The sequence below is a fragment of the Doryrhamphus excisus genome, chromosome 14, assembly GCF_030265055.1.
Source record: "Doryrhamphus excisus isolate RoL2022-K1 chromosome 14, RoL_Dexc_1.0, whole genome shotgun sequence".
NCBI lineage: Eukaryota > Metazoa > Chordata > Actinopteri > Syngnathiformes > Syngnathidae > Doryrhamphus > Doryrhamphus excisus.
This window is the reverse complement of record NC_080479.1, coordinates 5,394,537-5,413,106: the sequence shown is the minus strand read 5'-3', so window position 1 is coordinate 5,413,106 and position 18,570 is coordinate 5,394,537. Positions and strand designations below refer to the sequence as shown.

Genomic DNA, 18,570 nt, shown 5'->3' with positions numbered 1-18,570 from the left:
CCCAGCTGGACTGGTGGCCAGCCAATCCCAGGGCACATATAGACAAACAACCATTCACACTCACATTCATACCTATGGACAATTTGGAGTGGCCAATTAACCTAGCATGTTTTTGGAATGTGGGAGGAAACCGGAGTACCCGGAGAAAAGAACATGCAAACTCCACACAGAGATTTGATTTATTTGTTTATGGAACTCTCCCAATGCTGTAAAGGCGACTATGGGGGTGTTACTACATATCTAACGGGCTCTAATATTGTTCAAAAGTACTACGACAATGTATAAATAAGGAGTCATACTTCATGAAAATTGGCTTATCGCGGTCGGTTCTGGAACCAATCAATCGTCCGGAACGAGAGATTGCTGTATTTTAAAAATCATTAACGCTAATATGATGTATTTTCAATCAAACTAAGTAGTTTAATGTTATGTATTTTAAACCCCGAATGGACTGAAAATAAACCAAACCGTGACCTTAAAACTTCTAAAGGTTTTACATGAAGTCTAGTCTGGTGAAGATGTGCCAGGAGTTAGAATCCCGTCAACAATCGCATGTGAAGGCGGAGATGCAAGACTAAAATGGGAAGAAGTCATTGAGGACATTAAAGTGGTTTATCACGCAATTCCCAAATAGCATCTGACTCGGTGTTTAGTAAGTGCTATCATTTCCCCAAAATGCTTCACCGCCGTACTTTTGGGTTAATGGTGATGATCTGGCTCTTCACCCTCTTACAGAAATGACAGTTATTCATCCAGGCATCTTCGTCCACTTATCCCAGGTCGGGTCGTGGGGGTGGCAGCCCAAGCGGGGAAACCCAGACTTCAGACGCAGTCTCTCCAACATGACCCGGGTCTTCCCCGAGGCCTCCAACCGGTCCGATGTGCCCTGAACACCTCCCCAGGGAGGCGTCTGGGAGAGATCCTGACCAGACGTCCTAGCCACCTCAATTGGCTCCTCTCAATGCGGAGGAACCGCGGTTCTACTCCAAGTTTCTCCCGGATAGATGGACTGATAAACTGAGAGCTTGACCTTTCAGCTCAGTTCCCCTGTCACCACAACACACCGATTCAGATGATCTGGTGATCCCAGATCCTTTCCTGGTAAAGGATTTACCAATTTACTGCTAAATTGGAGTTAGGAAAGACAAAACAAAATCAATCCATTTTCTAGCGCTTATCCTCACTGGAATCGCGGGTGTGCTGGAGCCTATCCCAGCTGACTGACCCTGCAAGAGGCAGGGTACTGGTGGCCAGCCAATCCCAGGGCACATACTATAGACAAACAACCATTCACACTCACATTCATACCTATGGACAATTTGGAGTAGCCAATGAAGCTAGCATGTTTTTGGAATGTGGGAGGAAACCCACGCATGCACGGTGAGAACATGCTAACCCAATAACCCAAACTCATCAAAAAATGGGGACCACGACTGAAAACAACTGAGACCGACTGGCTTAAGGTAATTCCATGGTCTCGGTGTAAAACCAAAGTAATGTTTCCCCTATATGACTGTTGTTCCTTAGTGGCATTATGCAGTATTATTCAGTATTATCATGTATTATGCAGTATTATCATGTAAAATGAAACAATGTATTACTCACTGATGTAAAAACTTCTGTTGTCTGCTGAATGGTTGCAATCTTGGTCCATTTCCACTTGTGGAATAGCTGTACTCGAGTGGGGTTGTGCAGCGTCGCAGATGGATGAGTGCGGAAGAAGGTGGGAAAGCGTTGGCGATTGGACAGAGCCGGGGAACTGGACCCGTACGACAACTGAAAGCGGAGAAAAGGAAAAGATGTCATCTTGCGGCACCTCACACATCACAAGTCTTCATCTTCTGATTCCAGAAGATGACTTTTAGAGAAGCTTCTGGCAACGCTAATTTGGCTTTCCTGGGCACCAATGCTACCGATGGTTGAATGTTTACACCATCTGCATTTATGGTGGGGGAAATACTTTTTTGATCCCCTGCTGATTTTCTAGATGTCACAAATCACTTGTGTGACAAGTGGGCACGATTGTGCATCAGTCACTGACAGCGTTTTTTTTTCTTCTTTTTATGTCTGCCGACGGTGGTTTGGCGGGTGATATAAAGTCAGTTGGAAAACTGCTTGTAGTACTCAACGCCGGGCTTTGAAAAAAAACATATTGTTATTATTGTGTTTATGATCACGTTTGCATGACAACAACAAACAACAACAAAATAATTGAGGTTGAGGTTGGCTGGCATTGCACCGCATTTGCTGACAGTGACAATGCTAACACGAAATGTGATGGACTAGCAAGTGCAATTCTATTTGCTGTTGGTCAGTGACTCCCCAGGATGACCCCCCCACTGTGGCTGAATGACAACAATTCTGCAAAAGAGACTCATTGCAAGTTATCGCAAACGCTTGATTGCAGTTGTTGCTGCTAATGGCGGCCCAACCAGTTGTTAGCTTTAGGGGGCAATCACATTTCATATACGGGCATATATAAGTGGTGGGCAAAAGCCTTCATATCAGTGAACCGGATTATTCCGGTTCATTCCGTAAAAAGATTCGTTCATTTGGGTCAATTGGTGGTTAGCCTGTGATCTCCCCCTGTGCGTAGACCCGGTCAGCCGTGTCGAGTCAGTCCTTTCACTCATGTTCATGTTTGTTACGACTCGACAGCATGGTGTGTCGGTCATGAACAAACACGTCAAAAGAACGAGTTCTTTTTTGCGAACGGAATGAACGAGGTCACCGAAAGTGTCGGTCAATGTCTCGGTCTTTCAGTCAGCTAACCCCACCCACCCACAGAACGAGGCTCGACGATAGGATAAGACAGGCAAGCATGCACGTGAACTGACTCTCCAGCCAATCACAAAAAAGCATTTGCAACTGAACGAACTGAACGGGTATTTTAGGGGCGGTGACCTTGTTCGTTTGTTCTTTTGACCCATTCGTTCATGACCGACACACCACTAGCCATGTAGTATTGGATTTTTTATTTCTCCCTTAGTGATAAAAGGCTTCATTTTGTGACGAATATTAAAATTTGATTGACGATCAGAAACATTTAAATGTGACCAACCAAGAAAAACAAGAAATCAAGACATTTTAGCTGTTATATCTTTAGAGCTCACAGAAAAGCCAAAGATGTGTGTTTATGGCTCACGTAAGGATTGTGGCTGATGGGCAAAAGTCCCCCAAAAAGTGCAGTTTTCTTTTAAGCCGAGGCCATAACCGGGTGTAGGATTTTTTGGCAGCTTGTAGCCTCAGTTCTTCCTTCCTCACAACGGACCGATGCCGAGTCGGACCGAGTCCACATCACTGCAGATGCCACGGCAATCTGCCTTGCTGTATTAACAGCTCCAAATGTCCTGCATGTTTAAATCCAGCTAAAAGCTGAAAAACCATTTGGCTCCTACTGATGTCTTTAATAATAGCAGAACATTGGAATCACACTTAAACCACTTTATTATGAGGAACGAGGGCTTGCGTTCTGTCTGTCTGTCTATATAACTCCTTATTTGTAAAATGACAAATACTTCAACTTGCTGATATAGTTCATGTTCAAACAGCTAAAATAATGCATAAGGCTATGCATAAGCAATTAGCTAAAAATGTCATCCAATACTTCTCTACAAGAGAGGAGAAATATGATCTCAGGGAAGAAGTACATTTGAAACACGTCTATGCTAGGACTACGTTATGCTAGCCATAGCATTTCAGTATGTGGAATCAAACTATGGAATGGATTGAGTAAGGAAATCAAACAATGCACAACGATGAGCCAATTCAAGAAACAATACAAGCAGTTGATGTTTGCTAAATACAAGGATGAAGAGTCTTGAACCAGTCATGATGTGCTATTAAATTAAATTAAATTAAATTAAATTAAATTAAATTAAATTAAATTAAATTAAATTAAATTAAATTAAATTAAATTAAATTAAATTAAATTAAATTAAATTAAATTACCAGTACCAGATGGAGGGGTAGGGTTTAATAAGCTTTGCTTCTTCCTACTCCTTTTGGACATGTGGAACTGGGAACTGATTATGGGATGCACTCAATTGGAATCTGATGCATGTTCAAATGAAATAAAACTATTAGCATTAGCATTAGCATTAGCATTAGCATTAGCATTAGCATTAGCATTAGCATATCTTACACCTATTCAGCCTGTTCTCTATTCTTTCATTGTTAGAACTTGCCTTCCAAGAGGACGTCATGTCTGTTTTGGTCAAATAGTTTGGTTAAACTGAATGAACTGAATGAATTACCCACAAAAAATGCCACTTATAGTCGAGTGCCACTTATGGATGTATTTTTTATTTTTTATTTTTATTTTTTTACCTATTTATGCATTTTTGCCGTTGTGCGACTTATACTCCGGAGTGACTTTTAGTCCAGAAAATACGGTATATACTGTCAGTATTCAAGCATTGAACATAAATATTTTCTATATAGGAGTACACACTCACCAATTAGTACTTCAGGCTTCATTTGTTCATAAGAATTTGTTGTTAAATTGCTTGCCTGGGTAAATAAAGGTCAACTAAAAATAACTAAATCAAAAGAACGATGACACATATCCTGTTGATAAGTAGGCAAGGTTCACCAGGCCAATCATGGGCACCAAAAAATGAAGGATTGAAAGAAATAACGTATCCTATCATCTTACCACGATGAGATTCCACATGCGAGCTGCTTCTGCCACCAATGTGGACACAGAACTGCAACCCGGCATCAGAACGATTTTGATGGGTTCCGTGTACAGAAGGTCATAGAGCAGCTTGGTGGCTTCTCCGGGATCACACTGGTGACAAACAAACAGGAAGGCTGTCAGTAAAAGAAAAAACAATGAACTAATTGGGTATAATTCATGCTATGATCGGGGATGGGCGGATCCATCCAAATAGCAATGGTATCAATACCAAAGGGTATCTACCAAGCGTTGGATTCACCCACTCACCCACTATTGAAGAACATGAGATGGGTTGAACTAAGATGTGAGAACTCACCCTAACACTACCCGAAATCATTTTCATTTTTTTTACTTGGTACTTGGTGGTCAAAGAATCCTCACCAAATTGTCGAACTGCTCCCTGACCCCCGACATGTATAAATGCCCCCGCCCCCCAGCATTCCCATTCCAAAAAACTACCCCAGACCGCCTTCATAATTACCAACCCATAGCCCTGACATTTATAATGATGAAGTGTTTGGAGGTGCTGGTCTTTCACAAGTCCGGATGCCTCCTGGACGGTTCCCTGGTGAGGTGTTCCAGGCATGCTCGGCCAGGAGGAGGCCCTGGGGTGGACCTAGGACATGTTAGAGGGATTACGTCTTACAGCTGGCCTGGGAATGCCTTGGTGGAAGATGTAGCTGGAGACCAAGAAGTGTGGACGTTCCTACTGAGACTGCTACATCCACAATCGCCGAGTGGAAGAAAATGTATGGATTGATGGATGGGTGGGTCTTTCAACACATCAGAGACCCTCCGCCTCTCTTTTTAAACCCCCACCAGTTTGTCTAAACTGGTCCTCGGAGTATGCAATGGCCCTCAACTCCACACAGCGCTATGCCAGCATCTGGAGAACAAAAAAACCTAGGATGATCTTCGTGGACCACAGCTGGGCGTTGGACATCAGCACACCTAACATCCAGGTCACCAAACTTTCAGGTCACACTTTCCTTCACGCTCTCACTCGGCACACCTTCTCCTCAGGGCATCCTCAGGGCAGCGTACTGAGCCCCTACTAAAAACATACTTTTTCCCAGCCAACTAACAGAATCTTGAAGTACGCAGGTGATACTTTAGACCAGGGGTGGGCAAACTTTTTGACTGGTGGGCCGCATTGATTTAACAAAATTTACGGGGGGCCCAGACTCGATATTTTACACGTAACGGCCCGCGTGGAATTATTGTATCTGTAAAAGTGTCATGCAATCTGCTTTATGGGCACTTTGAGATCATTTATTTGATGTAAAGTAAGTTATAAATTTATAATAATAAAATTATTATTATTTGTTATTATTATTATTTGTATTATTATAATTATATGCTTGTGTCCCTTTTTTCAGGAGCACTAAAACCACATCAAATAACGAAATGATTGTATCTGTAAAGTGCATTATAAATTTATAATAATAAGAATAAATGTATTATTATTTGATATTATTTATTATTATTTGATATTATTATTATTATTATTATTATGTAAAGTGCATTATAAATTTATAATAAGAAGAATACATTTATTTTTATAAATTATTTTATATTATTTGTTATTATTATTTTATATGATTATTACTATTATTATTATTATGTGCTTGTGTCCCTTTTTTCAGGAGCACTTTGTAAACAACAGACCGCATCAAATAACGAAATGATTGTATCTGTAAAAGTGTTATGCAATCTGCTATATGTGCACTTTAAGATCATTTATTTGATGTTTATTTGATGTTTATTTGATGTAAGTGTGTTATAAATTTATAATAATAAGAATAATTTTTATTATTTATTATTTTATATTATTATTTGTTATTATTATTATTATTATTATGTGCTCGTGTCCCTTTTTCAGGAGCACTTTGTAAACAACAGACCGCATCAAATAACGAAATTGATAAAACAGCCAAACCATGAAAATGTCGTCTCAAGCCATGATGCCAGCTTGTATGTTGACTTTAAATCAAATACTTTAGAAAGAACGGGCGGGCCGTATTCAAACACTTGGCGGGCCGGATGTGGCCCCTGGGCCGTAGTTTGCCCACCCCTGCTTTAGACTGTGGTGTTAATTACCCAAAAAAAATTATTTCGAAGGTGGTGAACAACTATGATAATATTCAATGTATACACAACTTAATACACAACTTTTGCATGTTAACTTTGTACATGACCTTTGTACTGTAATGCTGTTGTTTTTCTTTTAAGACAATTTGTTATTTTATTGCATATCACATATTATTGAAGTATTAAATTACTATTCTGTTCAACTGAAAGACAAAGGCATTGTTTTTGGACGACTACTGTACTGTACTGTACTACTGCAGATAACAAAGCGACAACCTAAACGTTGTAGGGGAAATATGTATATGAAACAATATATACAACCACGGTGCGGTAAAGGGCACAGTGATACACGAGGACGAACGTAGCGGAGGCGAGGCAAGGTGAGGCACGCTTCAAGGTCATCTCGGTCCTGACAGGCTCTTCAGGGGAACCAGCATTTGTGGATGTGGATGGCCGGGGGGAGACAACATTTACCCAGCAGTCAAGTCCCATTATCTGGAGCCACGTTACCAACGCTCAATGCTAAGTCTTGCTTTCCATTTACAAGCTGAAGCCAATGAAAAATCAATAAACAATTGAAGTGATAATGCCAAAGGCAGAGTGACCTTTAATCATAGAGAGGAGCGCAAGGGTGTTCACTTGATTGTTGGATTGATTTGGGTGTTTTTCAGACTTGGTTTAGTTAGGATTTGGGAGGGTATTGCTGTGTCGTATGACATATAGTATTATTCAACATGGGTTATTCTACCAAATATGATTATGTGGAAGACAGCAATCCATCATTGTTATTATGTTAATGCATGCGTGATGTGAGAAGGCTTCCTTTTAAACCACCCCATCACATTCTCTTAAATATGCACATAAAATTGTCATGCAGACTGAGCTTCCAATTATAGTCAAATTATAGTCAAGTGATTGATTACTCAGATCACATGTTTTCATTTGATTTTTGCTGATATTACACAGCCACAATAGTCTGTTCATTTGTGGATTAATTAAGTAAGATTTGAGACTAGACAAATCGGGCTGCAGGGTAGACGAGTGGTTAGCCTGACAGCTAGGAGACCCGAGTTCAATTCCACCCTCGGCCGTCTCATGTGTGGAGTTTGCATGTTCTCCCCGTGCATGCGTGGGTTTTCTCCGGGTACTCCGGTTTCCTCCCACATTCCAAAAACATGCTAGGTTAATTAGCCACACCAAATTGTCCATAGGTATGAATGTGAGTGGGAAAAATACAGTCATATTAGCGTTAATGATTTTTAAAATACAGCAATCCCTCGTTTGTGACGATTGATTGGTTCCAGAACCGACCGTGATAAGCCAATTTTCATGAAGTATGACTCCTTATTTATACATTGTCATAGTACTTTTGAACAATATTAGAGCCCTTTAGATATGAAGTAACACCCCCATAGTCACACTTACAGCATTGGGAGAGTTCCATAAACAAATAAATCAAATCTCTGTGTGGAGTTTGCATGTTCTTTTCTCCGGGTACTCCGGTTTCCTCCCACATTCCAAAAACATGCTAGGTTAATTGGCCACTCCAAATTGTCCATAGGTATGAATGTGAGTGTGAATGGTTGTTTGTCTATATGTGCCCTGGGATTGGCTGGCCACCAGTCCAGCTGGGATAGGCTCCAGCACCCCTGTGACCCTCGTGAGGAAAAAGCGGTAGAAAATGAATGAGCTGAGCTGGTTTCATAATTATACCTTTTGAGTGTTAAGTTGGTGTGTGATGAGTTTAGTGTTCTTTGTAAGAACATTAACACATTCCAAAAACATGCTAGGTTAATTGGCCACTCCAAATTGTCCATAGGTATGAATGTGAGTGTGAATGGTTGTTTGTCTATATGTGATTGGCTGGCCACCAGTCCAGGGTGTACCCTCGCCACCCTCGTGAGGATAAGCGGTATAAAATGAATGAATGACATATGCAAATCAAGATGGGATTAACTGCGATTAATCACACAGATTTCATGTAATTATTCACAGTTAATATTATTTTCCAAATCCAGGGTGTGTTCCTTAGTTCATGCCAACTAGTTTGTACTAAAAGCTGAAAAGGCGAGGTGCACGTACAGTATACGTACATACAGTATATGCACACACAAGTTGGAGTCAATTAGGAAATTAGTAATGACATTCTACTGACCAACAAGCAGCATATCGATAAATAGAACGTGTACATTGTTGTTTCAAGACAAATGCCTGGACTCCTCGCATCAGCAACTGTCGATCCAAATTGTCCCGATGAAAAACGTTCAACTTCAACACCTAAAACATTTAAAGCATCGCAGCTATTAGGCAGCGGCAGCAAAGAAAATGGATATAATCCAATAACTGCTGCAGCAGTCCAACATCCATCAAAAGCAGAGTGAAAACAAGGAGAAAGGGGCACACTCGACTTATCAATTTGGCTGAGTGATAATCGTGAGAGCTGGAAAAGATAAAGCTCCCATGATTGATGAAATGACAAAGGCAAACACAAAGAGGAAAGTCAGGCTTGAGTGATGAGGTTACGGTTGTTGTTTGCGACTCGCTTGGAAGTAGCACACCTTCCAAATCCATCCACTTTTGTATAACGGTGTTCAAGGAAAACCGTATTTTAGCGACGATCCGTGCAGACGTCATCATGCTATTTTTTCACATAAATCGGGTGTATTTTCATTCATTATGCATGTTTGGTAGTGGTGTGTCGGTCATGAACGAACGGGTCAAAAGAAAGTCAAAAGTCCGTTCAGTTGCAAATGCATTTTTTTTGGATTGGCTGGGGAGTCAGGTCACCGTTCCTTTCGCAGGGCGGGACTATCTGCTTGCATGTTCTTATCCTATCGTCACCTCGCTCTGTGTGGGTGGGTGGGGTCTTCAGTTGCTTTGATGCTGACATATTTTATTTTATTTTATTTTATTTTATTTTATTTAATTTTAATTTTAATTTTAATTTTAATTTTAATTTTAATTTTAATTTTAATTTTAATTTTAATTTTAATTTTAATTTTAATTTTTATTTTTATTTTTATTTTTATTATTTTTATTTTTATTATTTTTATTTTTATTTTTATTTTTATTTTTATTTTTATTTTTATTTTTATTTTTATTTTTATTTTTATTTTATATAATAACAATAATAATATTTTTTATTATTCCACTTTTCTGACTTATATGCCATTAAGTTCCAGATAATGAGGGTTGCACACTTGGAAGTGATCCCTGAAAGAAGTTTGGGATGGCTCTGAACGCTTGGTATCAAAAGGCGTGGCAAAACCGCCCCTTTGTGATGTCACAGTGGGGCGGACTTCCTTGTATGTAAACATATATCAAAACAAGCTCAGGCAGAAGTTATTGTATTTTGTGATTCCCAGCAAGAGAAAAAATATTTTCATGTGTCAACGGCATTTCACACGGGACTGTTACTGTGAACAAGTTAAAACAGAAGCAAAAAATTTGGGCGGGAAGCAAAAATGACAGGAAATGCAGCTGGAATAGGTGCAGATACTGGAAGATCTGGAAAGTTATCTGTTTGTGTTATTGTGTGCAGCTTCTCGATAGGAGACCACAGCTCAATACAAAGGTAAAAAAATGAGCATAATTGGTCCTCTTTAATAGTTATTTTGTTATGAGCCCAGGTCAGCATGACCGGGCATGACATCACATGCAAGCCAGCAACTGTAACTACTTGGGGCCTATCTGCAGTGTCTTCATCATTACTTCTGTGGAGACACTGCACTTCAGGTGTACGCTGTTCAACTGCACACATAAATAATATATATACATATATATATATATATAAAACACTTGAGCACATGAGCAGCTTAGGCAACTTTCACACAATCTTTGGCAAGCCAGGCTTGGTGCAGAGTACTGGCTGTGCGAGAGACGGGGTGATGTTGTCGCGTTCTCGAGTTAGCGTCGTCAAAGAGGATGACAGCGAGTCTGCAAGTAACACTGCAAGAAGCTCTGAGCTGACGAGGTGAGAGAAACGCCCACATGGATGCAAGGAGTCTCAGACAAGCCACAATATTGGATACCAGGTGCATTTTTATAACAACACACGCTTGCCAACTTCCACACACAAAAGCCATTAGGATTCATCAATAACCTCCGATCATATCAAGAATACAAGCATCGTTAAAAAGTACTGCGTTCACTCACATACGATCAATAGGACTTTTGGATGAACATACCAATTGAGGTTATTCAATGAAAAATTACTCAAAGGTTTATCGAAATACTCAATACAACCTTCAATCTATTTTAACATCCATCTATTTTCTATGCCGCTTATCATCACCAGGGTCGCAGGGTATATTGGAGCCGAGAGGCGGGGTCCACCCTGGACTGGTGGCCAGCCAATCCCAGGGCACATATAGACAAACAACCATTCACACTCACATTCATACCTATGGACAATTTGGAGTGGCTAATTAACCTAGCATGTTTTTGGAATGTGGGAGGAAACCGGAGTACCCGGAGAAAAGCCACACAGAGATGCCCGAGCAGAGAATCGAACCCAGGTCTCCAAAGCTGTGTTGCCTGTACGCTAACCACTCATCCACTGCGCGTCCCCATTTTATGGTAAGTGTACGATATGGTACAAGACTTGTTGTGTTATTAATGTACTGCGTGAGTCCAACTGTGTTTTTCTCCTCAGGTTTGTCTCATTTCTTGAAACAGAAATGACGTTCTCCAAACTCAAAATCTTTGGCCAATTCTGCACCACACCACAGCTCACTTAACAAAAGCTTATACAGGGTCTGGCAAAATCATCTGACACATTTGTGGCTTCAATAAAAGGCAAATAAAGTCTAGAAACAAAAAGTGTTTTATTTTGGAAAAGTACATATAATGCCATTTTGCTTTGTTTCTTTATAACGCCATTGTCTAGAACCAGGCTGCACGGTGGTCGAGTGGTTAGCGCTCAAACCTCACAGCTAGGAGACCAGGGTTCGATCCCACCCTCGGCCATCTCTGTGTGGAGTTTGCATGTTCTCCCCGTGCATGCGTGGGTTTTCTCCGGGTACTCCGGTTTCCTCCCACATTCCAAAAACATGCTAGGTTAATTGGCCACTCCAAATTGTCCATAGGTATGAATGTGAGTGTGAATGGTTGTTTGTCTATATGTGCCCTGGGATTGGCTGGCCACCAGTCCAGGGTGTACCCCGCCTCTCGCCTGAAGACAGCTGGGATAGGCTCCCGCAACCCCCACGACCCTCGTGAGGAAAAGCGGTAGAAAATGCATGAATGAATGAATGTCTAGAACCAATCATGACGGTTACTATGGTACCCATTATGTCATCGTATGGTCATAATACCTCGTACTTCGGTACGTGACAAAAAAGAAAAAAAGAAAAAATGAATTAAATTTTTTTTTTAATTATAATAAAATCAATTAAAAAAAACTTAAATTGTATTAGAAAGCAGGAAGTGAACAAATGTAACAGTTAGTGATTGTAAAAGTACCAGATGGAGGGGTAGGATTTAATAAGCTTTGCTTCTTCCTACTCCTTTTGGACATGTGGAACTGGGAACTGATTATGGGATGCACTCAATTGGGATCTGATGCATGTTCAAATGAAATTAAACCATTACCATTACCATTACCATTACCATTACCATTATTTTTGGTTTCTTTTCCAGTCGCTACCATGAATTGGACTGGTGAGCATAGCGCTTTCATTGTGGAAACGTTAATCAAAACAAACCAATCTGTAACTGCAACACAACCAGCGTTGCGTTTGCACTTCCCTGATTGTTTCCTGGGGTGGGCTAAGCATTGATTTATTGATTTGAAAGATAATGTACACGTCACTGTGTATTGGGTACCCCACTGTATCGATGAAGAGGCGTCCATCAAGTCAGCTGTGGTTGACTTTGCAGGTTTCTGTGATATTTTGTCAACACGGGGAGTTGTAAAATGTAAAGTAAAATGTGCATTTTCTGAGTGCGGACATAGGTTGGGTGGGCTCGATGTGACTTTTTCACCCAACAAGCATAAAAGTCAACAAGCACCCATCTGTTCCTGTTTAGCGCACGGTGGGTTTTTGTGCAACGGCAAAGCCAAAGCCGCATTGTTTGAAGTGAAGTTGTCAAGGTTACTGTTGTCATGCCAATCTACATGGACATCTAATGCTACCCAACGCTGCCTCGGGCTTTTGAAGTGAGGATCCAACACAGAGCAGCCCCAACCAATCACGGTGATGCTTTTAAAAGCACCGGTCTGTCACAGCGCATTTCACCGCATTTGTGTGCCGTGCTGTATTGACGTGTGGAGTGTGAAAAAATGTCATAGCAGAAACCTGAAACACACCCCAAGCAATGTCAAAATTTATAAAATGTCTTCAATATGCTAATGAAGGCTCGGTAAGGAGCGATCTCGGCTTCAGTGGCACACTGGAAAAAGACAAAATCTCATCCCTGACCCGGAGATGGCGCGCCAGCCACCCCTTCCCCGGGGATAACAACTGCTGGTTCACTGTTGGTGAACTGATCCAGCTCGCGCTGAGGATCACGGCCCAGTGAAGCCAGCAGGACCGCATCATCTGCAAAAAGCAGAAACCCAATCCTGCAGCCAGCGACCCTCAAATCCCCTCAAAAATCCACTTCGCTACCACCAAAAGTTCCATCTTATAACATTTTCTACAATCACATGTATGACTATGACATATCAGCTGTATGACACACGTCATGCAACTAAATGGGGACATCCATGTGGCTCCACAGAAAAGTCAGTGTAGCATGTATGTGGCTTATATGATGTCTATTCTCATACACGCGTGTTGTGCTGTATATGTCCATGCTGCAGGCTCTATGTCTCAGACATGGCAGCTGCTCCACTTAGTTATGACTCATAATACTGTACCTTGGAAGGCCACATATGTACATTGGCAATGCTAATCTTTGTATTAAACGCTTATATCATGTGACACAAGTCAATTAAATACATTTGAAAACAAAGTCAACACGTGGCAATACAATACAATACAATACTACCTACAGTATGTGCAATACTACCTAGCGCAGGGGTGCTCACACTTTTTCAGCATGCGAGCTACTTTTAAAATGAGCGAGTCAAAATGATCTACCCACTACAAAAATGCAAAACATCTATTTATTTTCAAATGTATTGAGGATTATTTGTACGTACAATGTATGTTGATGTACCTTACATAACCAAATGAGCCAATATTGCAAAACACACATAATTAACTATTAACATTTTTTGTAATTACCTGAGTTTACTTTGATGACTTGCACTGAATTGAACCAGCCAGGGATGCATAGTCCGGACAGTAGCTGCTGATAGCCAGCCTCAAGCACACTTCCAAATGTTTATCAGTCATGGATAATATCCGTATCACAATATCCGTATAATATTCCATATCCGTATGGAAGTGATATGTTTTTTGCCTTTTTACTTGGTCCAGCTCCTTCACTCATTTTAGTGACCATAAACTTTAGCGAGGGCTCAAAATCTCGCAATTCGCCGACTAGCTTAGCACTTTGCATCGTTGTTTACGCATGAGCGGTGACCTAAAGGTCAAAATTCAGTTGTCATCTGACTGGTTGTCCTGTATGTCAATCAAGTAACGGGGATGGATGATAGGCTGACATCGTAAGTTCTTGTTTGATTTGATTGGTCGCCCGAAGGGCAACATTCAGTTGTCATCTGAATGGCTGCCCTGTATATCAATCAAGTGACGGCATTGATGCTAGGATGATATTTTTTTAATGTCACGCCGCGATCGGCCAGCGATCGACCAGTACCACCTCCGCGGTCGACCGGTAGCTCGCGATCGACTTAATGAGCACCCCTGACCTAGCGTATGTGAGAGTGGATAGCAGTCTGGCATCCTGGGTCCCTATGAGTGGAGTTTGCGGCTTTCGGCTGTGCTTGTGTCTCTCTGGGTACATCAGAGATGATTTGAATTGCGTTATGTGAAAGAGTAAATCAAGTTACTATTGGTGAATGAATACACGCTTGGATTTTCACAGCTTCACTCTGTCGTGGTTTTTAAAAAATACAGTATATCAAAAGGAATAATTGATGTTTTGCGCTTGAAGACAGCCAATTATTACCTGTAAAAGTACACATACAGTATATAGACAGCATGTGTGAGTCAATATTATGTCTTGTTTATGTCTTATATTATCTTCCTTTGTTTACTATATAATAATAATAATAATAATAGGAGTGTAAAAGTCACTGTAGGGATGTTATTTCCTGTTTTGAGTGCTCTATTAATGGTAAAAAACGGTTCACCTTTCACAGAGTTTCTGTTTGCCTTAATTTTTTTCTAAGAGCTTTTTTTTTTAATGACAGCGTATGAACGCTGGTCCTTTAAAATATTTGCTATGTGCAAGTTGGGGGTCTTGCTGCCCTCTCTCGATCTGTCGACCCCGCCCATTGTCTTCTGTGTCCTGATTAGCTGTACAACATTGTCAATCAATCTCCTTTGCGCCGCCCTGCTTTAACTCCTGTGTCATCGCTAGCTTGGTTGCTCGCGCTCTTTGTATGTTTGCAAGTTTCTCCCCGATACAACATACAATGTCGACGAAACGGAATGCGGCCAAAAGGCAGAAGAGGAAGCTAACCGTCGCACAACGGGATGGACTTGGATCTGCAGTTGGAAGGAGGAAGACTGCAGCAATATGATTTAACAAGGATACAAAAACGCTACAGTACAACGGAACAGCGCCAGGGCAAAAAGGCAGAGTCACAGGAGCAAAATCATCATGTCAATCACTAATCGTGTGTCCAACCTGTGGGTTGATCACTGAAAATCCAACAAAGGTTTGAACTTTTTGGAGTGTTTAAACAAGAAAGATGTGTGGGAAAATGTTGCTAGTCTGACAAAAGTGTATTAAGTGTATGATGAGGGGTTTTACAGCCTTAAAATAAAAGTAGTAGTTGTAAAAAATGTTTTGAGCACTATTTTGGGAACCCAGCCGCCATGATAAAAAAACGGAACACCATATTTAGCGTTGTAAATAGCTTATGTATGGGCTACACAAGCTCGTTAGAATCGTTAAATGAATCCATGCAGCGAAAAACTATTTTGTAGATGAATCCATGACAATAAATAATCCAGCCCTATTCAACACATCACATGAACAAACTGTAACGGAATTCCTAAAACATGCCGATTACTCCAAATAAACCCTGCTACTTCCTACATCTTTCCGTAGGAAATACTACTGAACCAATACTGACATATGTGAGTCTATGTTATGTCTTATTTATGTCTTCTAATATGTCTTATGTTGTATTATTATGTCTGTGCTGAGTAATAGGAGTCTAAAGGTGACTATAGGGGTGCTACTTTATGTCTAGAGGGCTCTAAATTTCTTTCTTTTTAAAAAAATATTTTTAGAAGGCTGTAAAAAGGTTTTCTATCCTCCAACTACCAAAATATTCCATTCATAAATAGGGAATTCAACAATGAATATTTCAGCTAATTTTACTAGGCATGTCTCATATTGTTTTTTTGGACGATAACCGATAACGATAACATATGTGTTCATTACAACAACACATATGTCTATAACCGTATTGTACCTTTTCTTGGCCTACATAAAGCATAAAATGAAGCATAAAAAAGGCCAGATGAATAAGACATTCAGAAGACACATTCAAAGACGTAATGTGTCGTGTTCTACACTGATCACATAATGAGTAAGTAGCCACCACAGGAAGTATGCTGTCCACAAAAAACAACAAGGAAGTCTCCCAATATGTGAGTCTATGTTATGTCTTATTTATGTCTTCTAATATGTCTTATGTTGTATTATTATGTCTACGGTACTGAGTAATAGGAGTCTAAATGTGACTATAGGGGTGCTACTTCATGTCTAGAGGGCTCTAATAATTTCTTTTTTTTATTTTTACATGTCTGTAAAAAGGTTTTCTATCCTCCAACCACCAAAATATTCCATTCATAAATAGGGAATTCAACAATGACTATTTCAGCTACTTTTACTAGGCATGTCTCATATTGTTTTTTTTTTTGACAACTGATAACGATAACATGTGTTCATTACAACAACATATATGTCTATAACCATATTGTACCTATTCTAGGCCTAAATAAAGCATAAAATGAAGCATAAAAAGGCCAATAGGAGTCAAAAGGTGACTATAGGGGTGCTACTTCATGTCTAGCGGGCTCTACTAATTTCTTTCTTTTTAAAAATGTTCTTAGAAGGCTGTAAAAAGGTTTTCTATCCTCTAACTACCAAAATATTCCATTCATAAATAGGGAATTCAACAGTCTGGTGTTGAATCAGTGATAATAATAATCAATCAATAATCCAGGGATTATTATACTCTCACGTAACTTTGTTAAGCATCCCTTCATCTTTGTTAAACATTATTATCTTGAACATTAGCACAGCTGCGTGCAATGAAAACTAAAGACAAAAATGTTATGAGCATATAGACTGACTGTAAATGTAAATACATTTGAGGCGCATTTAGGTTAAAAAAGGTTGTGTTCTGCAATTGTTATTATTCCGAGTACCCCAATGTTGTGACGGTAGTTTTCCATACTTGTGTAAATCTATGTCCACATGTATGTGGCTTTTCCAACACAGGTACGATGGTGTACCAGTTTTATCACACAGGGAACAGGAAGTGCGCCTTGTGTCAAACACATAAAAATAAAAAATAAAAAACAAGCTGTGGGTGGTAAGAAGAACAAAGAACAACAAAGGGAGTACGAAAACACTTCCAGTGACGAGTCCCCTCTCATTAGTTGGATACACGGTGCAAGCAATATGTTAGTCCAGAAAAAGATGCAATGCAGTGAACTCACCATGCTGTCATAATGAATGAGCTCCAGCTCGTAGTCTGGCAGGATATCCGTCCTTTGGTTGACCAGAGCCAGGGCCATCTTAGCGGCAGGGAGGCAGGCTTGGCCTCCGGGCCAGCCTCCGCTCATCGGGAACAGAGCGCCGATGTAGAGCTTCTTCTTGCCTAGAGCTGGACAAGAGCAGGACAGGAGCACAGTGAGTGTCAGGGTCAGAGCCAAACCCAGGGCGGACCCTCTGTGAGGGTTGATACGGTCCAGCGGAGCCATGCTGGCTGCCGGTCTCAGAGGTACTGGATCAAGTAGAGTTTATTCCGACGGAACGTCTGCAGTCTTTGGTGTGTAAGTGAGGAGGATTTAATTTCCATCAACACTCGCAGAACAATACAATGAGATGACTTCTTGAAAGAACATCCAGTACAAGTTCATCAATGCTTCAATGGACCAGAAAGGAGCAGCAGGGAGTTAGTCCAGGCCAACAGAACTTCCAAATGTTCCCTTCAGTTGTACTTGGAGTGGTCTTAGCGTATTGTCCAGGGAGTAAAACTCCAACAAGTCCAGGCTGTTTCTAAGAACGGCAGCTTCCGCTACTGCGAGTGAAGCCTGACAGAGTCTGATTTCAGTGTGAAGCACTCGGTATCCATCCGTCAGCCCGCCTACGTCCCTGCTCTACGCTCCCAAGACACTAAGACACTGGAGCTCTGGAGCTCTGGAGCTCCGCAGCACGCAAGCACCGTCTGTTGGCTATCATCCGGTGGCGCAAAACAGGACAAGCTGACTGGCGAGAAAAGGATTCGAGATGGAAAAGTATCCCAAATGTGGACCCGCAGACGGAGGAAGAAGAGAGGAGGTTGGCTGCTGACGGCAGACTGAGGCTGACTGCAGCAGCACATCAGCGGCGTGTGGAAAAGGGTGGGAGGAGGAAGAGGAGGAGGAGTAGGAGGAGGAGGAGGCTGTTCTCTGTTTCACAAACCACTTTAAATTTGCAAT

At 40.9% G+C, this 18,570-nt stretch overlaps 1 protein-coding gene across 4 annotated transcripts in view; it reads right to left on the bottom strand.

Moving 5' to 3' along the window:
- Positions 1-18,570, bottom strand: part of gabbr1b (gamma-aminobutyric acid (GABA) B receptor, 1b) — a 165,132-nt gene that overhangs the window by 57,860 nt on the left and 88,702 nt on the right. For all 4 annotated transcript variants that reach the window (XM_058047926.1, XM_058047925.1, XM_058047927.1 and 1 more), the window contains 3 exons: positions 17,587-17,753; positions 4,658-4,792; positions 1,606-1,776 (listed from right to left, as the gene is read on the bottom strand). In XM_058047926.1, coding sequence (XP_057903909.1) covers positions 1,606-1,776; positions 4,658-4,792; positions 17,587-17,753 — 473 coding nt within the window. The remainder of the gene's footprint in view (positions 1-1,605; positions 1,777-4,657; positions 4,793-17,586; positions 17,754-18,570) is intronic.